Below are 4,852 nucleotides of genomic sequence, written 5' to 3'. Positions count from 1 at the left end.
GTGGTCCTGTGGAGTGTGCATGTCAGCCAACGAGAGGGTCACCCACCCACTTTCTCTCTCTCTCCCTCTCTCCCCTCCCATGCTCTCAGTTGCCAACCTCCCAGTTCTTGTTTGAACTGATCAAGAAGCAGGTGAGCGGGACAGGAAGAGGCGCTAAGACGGGGACAGGCGTGGCCAGGGGCAGTCCTGGGACAGCACCACAGGCTCTGTGAGTCTTGTTCAGTTGAATGCCCTCATGAGTATTAACAGAAGAGCACCATATACATATGCACACATACACTCTAACATGTCGCTCTCTCCTCAGCTCAGCCCAATGGTCTCTGATGGTTCTGTCTGGCCAGCCCTTAGGTGGAGAAACACCTGATCATCAATATAGGCAGGCACACGTAAGTACAAATGCACATACGTTTCCATAGACGGGATAAACATATGGGGATATTGATATTGAGTTAATGTTAGCGGTAGACATGTGAGATTCATAAGACGCATCACTGACGCCAGTGATGCCACAATATCAGGGAAATTGAGCAATTGCTTCCCTGTAGTGCAAACTTGCAAGATTCGCTCAGTTATTAACCCTTCTTGCCTTTTTTGTTGTTGGTTTTCTCTCTCCTCCTTCCTCTCTGTGCAGTTCTCCTGTGTGCTGAGCCGCTATCCCATGTATTGCCACTGCTGACAGGGTAGAGCTCAGCCCCATGCAGAAGTGAGTGATGAGGAGAGGTAAGATCATTTTCCCGTTTTTTTTCCCTCCAGTTTTAGGAACCGTCTCAAGAATGTGTTCCCCACTTTTATGCCTTTAAATCAGGGTTGGAGTATTCCAGGTGTGTGGCCATGGCCATGAACACCAGTAGAGGAGGGAACCAAGTGTCTCATTCTCTCTCCACAGTTGTGTGGTTGTAACCCCCCACTAGCTACATATTCATTCAATCTTTATTTAACCTTGTGAATCAATTGAGAGTAAGCTCTCATTTACAATGACGTATAATCACTCTATATTTGAACTTGTACTACAGGTGAGATAATTCTTTTTAATGGTCTCTCTCATTGCTGTGCAAGACTTGGGTGTTCTCCTGCTCTGAGTGCCCATTCTCCTATACCTCCCAGATCTACCTCCACAAGCACATCAAGAGGAGCCATGACAACCTCTGTCTCTGCTGAGGAACACACAGAGCATTATGAAGTAGCCAGTGCCTTGGCGAAGGTGTTTGAGCAGCAGTCATCAATGGATTAACTCCCAAGACACAAGGAAGAGACAGCGCAACACACGCTATGACTCCAGTGACGAAGGTAATATAATAAAGTGCATTCAACAGTCCCAAAAGAGTACTACTTGAGTTGACTAATCTGAGCTAATTTACCTCTACTATATGTTCCAGTGCCCAGGCAGCCGGTCGGCAGAACTCAGACCAGACCAGCTATGCCAGGTGCCAGAGCCGGAAGGCCTGCTCTGCCAGTTATCAATGCAGGTATCCATGCATGTTTGTGTTGGTGAAATGTCTATGCATATTTGCACACTTACAGTTAACTCAGGACTGTCTGAAGACTCATGTACTCAGTTCACTAATTCGCTCATCTCACATCTCACTACTCGGCAGTAGATGTTCATGGAGGAGGAGCTGCTGGTCTTGGAGGAGCAGCTGAAGGACAAGGATCATCAAAGGAAGATGGTGAGTAACTTCAAGGCAGAACTTTGTTCCTTATTTTTGCAGAGAAGTGTTAAGGAAATGTAAAAGTAAAGGATTGTCTTTATGTTTTGCAGACACGATATCTGAGTTCCATTGGCGGCAAAGATCTGCCAGATGTGGTCCGGCGGGTGCTGTCAGCCATTGCCATACACAGAGTGTGGTGTGTCTACAGCGTCCATGGGAAGAGGGGGAAGAAGCCTCTGAAGAATATGACCCTCTACAATGTCATATTACGTAAGGGATTGTTCATATTTTCGCAAAATAATACATTGTCTTTGCTTCATGCCATGTGCATTGAAACCATTCCCTTTTTGGTTAAAAGGTGCAGTTATGGCCTGTAAGCCAAGCACCACTGTGACGGAGGTGTCTGCCCAGCTGCAGGAGATGCTGAAACATGCCCCTGCTCGATGCAAAAAGGTATGTGATGTCAGGCAGTTCATTTTCTCGTATCCAGTGACATGGCACGCTTCCAATGAACGTATGCGACTTGCTTTTACAGCCATTTCATTATGTCCTTAGGCATCTGCTCCAGCCCAGCTGACCTCCCCAGCCCAGCCCCTGACCGCAGCTCCAGCCCTGACCACAGTGGAGTATTCAGATGAGGATGACCTCTTCTGCCCAGACCCTCGATTCAGATGTGGGTGACCCCCAGCCCGTCTCCCTAAACCTGCCTTTCCAGCCTGCCAGGATGGATGCCTTTTTTGTAAATAGTTTTTGTAAATTTTAACCTTTTTTTTGTGGGATACAACGGTCTGTTCCCGGTCTGCCTGCCACAGAATGCGCACTGTTTCATTTTTGTTTTTAGAACTTTTGCAATTGTCAGATAATGGGTTGCTAGCCAGAGCTTGTACATGCTTTTTTTTGCTTTTCTGGCTATGCGTAATGTGACAGACCGTAAACCTCATCCTTGTAAATATGTATACTTTTAATTTGTAATGTACTTTGTGTAATAAAATGTTCTAAACTGTTCAGTCTTATATTGGTTTGTATCATAATGCTTGCTGCTATATCCCCATATAGCATTAATTCGTTTTTGTACTGGCTAAATATAGCCAGTGGTACTGCAAATGCTAAATATAGCCAGTGGTCAGGGTTTAGTAAGTAAGTGACCATATTTGCACCGTGCGAAAAAGACGTGCAGACCAAGTCATATAAATACCTGTAAATCTAGTGTCAGCCAAGTGAGTTTATTACGGAAGTTCCTGCCCACGTTTTTTGCACGCGGCCGCACCGTATTTGCACCGTGCGAAAAAGACGTGCAGACCAAGTCATATAAATACCTGTAAATCTAGTGTCAGCCAGGTGAGTTTATAACGGAGGTTCCTGCCCACGTGATCACGTGCGTTCTTTGCACGCGGCCGCAACTTCGGAATGACGTGTCGTTCTTACGTAGCGTCTACTAAACGGCAGATCTCGCGTTTCCGTAAATGGCCGCGTAACTTCCGCACGCGGCGCAGACGAATCGTCACCTATAGCGGCCGTATGTCGAACGTTTGCGCAACCTGCGTGTGTTAGTAGGGATATCAGTTTCCAACTCCATTCTTTCCATTTTGGCTTTCAGTTCCACCTCCTGGAGTTTCAGAGCATGTTTGTTCTGCAGTGCTGCTGCACGGGCCACCAGGGCTGCTTTCTCAGCCTCTGCTTTCTTGCATGCAGAGGAGACTGTGGAGGCCTTAGTCGAGGCCTTTGATCCATCCTTAGACCTTCTGGATTTGTGAGATGCATTAGAAATGCTGTCCAGGTGTGAAACCTTTTCCTGTTCCAATTGATCCAACTGAATTTTCCATGTTTTAACGTCCTTAATAAAGTATTGGAAATTTGTCATTCTGGGCTCATACCATTCCACTTGATCTATGGCCTTCTCATCCTCTGATAAGAGTGCTTGCACAGATTGATGCGCATCATTGAATTCTTTGATGGCTCGATTGAATGATTCGAGAACGATCCAAGCATCATGTAATTGATCAGCAGCATTTCCTTCCTGCAAAGTTTTAATTTCATTCATTTTTCTGGTGCAAACTCCCATTTTTCCTCTGCGGGTTGCAACTAATGATTTTAATAACTCCTCTGCTTCGGCAGCAGTCTTTGCGCTTTGATCCGTCATTGTTTCTTTTAGATCACTTTTATCACATCTGTTTTCTTTAGCACGGGCCATGTACACGATCTCTTTCCTTTTGGTCTACACACAAGTGTTCGTTTAAGTTCATTCAGTTGATCAGTTTTTAGTTGATATTATTCACAGCGCTGTTTGACATTTGTTTGTTTGTTGTTTGTTTGTGATTGCGTTCCCACATTAAACATTTCAGTAGTGCGCAGCGGCACCTCCGTTATTCACCATGATTAACACTTTGTTATGATTTCCTTCGCACATCAAACATCCAGTTTAGTGCGCAGCGGCACTTCCAATATATGTTCGATCAAACACAGCAATCCAGCTCATTCATTGATTCGGGTTACTCACGACCGGAATCATCCATCCATGCATGGCTGTCCTGTGTGCGTTCCTTGAGTTGATAATCCTTAGCGAAGCTTTTTGACTTGTTATAGTGGCTTATTCTTTAAACGTGTAGGCCTACTGCCTTCCAATAGCCACTGTCCAAGCGGGAGCGGGGTTAATGACGCACGTATCCAATCCAAAATTCCAATAGAGCAACGCGGAGATCCAGGTTTATAATTCCAACAAAAATGGCATTTATTATGCGTAAAAGTACAACAAAATATTTAGCGCGGCTCTTCGTCCCAATAAACAAAATACAATTATATTTCCATGATTTGCATTGGTTTAGTTTAGTCTAGTTTTGTCTTTGTTTGAGCGTGTCGTGGTGTCGTGTTATCGTGTTATCGTGGTCAAAAAGCTGTTCCGCACCCCGTCTCACTAGGATTCCCCCCGGGGCGTTTCCTTACCTCAATTAATAGATAGCTACAGATACTACCCCCCGGGGGGGGGGGGGGGGTGAGGCCTACAGGTAAGCATAGAATAGAATAAACAATGGCAAACCATACTGCATGCAAACATAACAATATACTGTAGCAAAGTATACCATAATCTCAATTGTTACGTTCTGACCTCCTAATTCCATATACCATATATCTATTTTTCTTACACATTTTCTTTTCTCAGGTCAAATCAATATAAAGTTAATTCTGGCTCCAACAGTAGTAGTAGT

General features: G+C 44.8%; 1 protein-coding gene across 1 annotated transcript; it reads left to right on the top strand.

Moving 5' to 3' along the window:
• Positions 1-1,604: 1,604 nt before the first annotated feature.
• LOC311320258 (uncharacterized protein) lies at positions 1,605-2,502 on the top strand (the record flags this gene model as incomplete). Its single annotated transcript, XM_084451991.1, has 4 exons — positions 1,605-1,667; positions 1,760-1,919; positions 2,008-2,102; positions 2,205-2,502. 4 exons carry the CDS (start codon positions 1,605-1,607, stop codon positions 2,328-2,330), a joined length of 444 nt encoding a protein of 147 aa, XP_084308117.1. The 3' UTR covers positions 2,331-2,502.
• Between the last annotated feature and the right edge of the window lie 2,350 nt (positions 2,503-4,852).

The sequence above is a fragment of the Borostomias antarcticus genome (assembly GCF_949987555.1).
Source record: "Borostomias antarcticus genome assembly, chromosome: 17".
NCBI lineage: Eukaryota > Metazoa > Chordata > Actinopteri > Stomiiformes > Stomiidae > Borostomias > Borostomias antarcticus.
The sequence above is the reverse complement of the archived record's forward strand: the minus strand, read 5'-3'. Positions and strand labels throughout refer to the sequence as shown.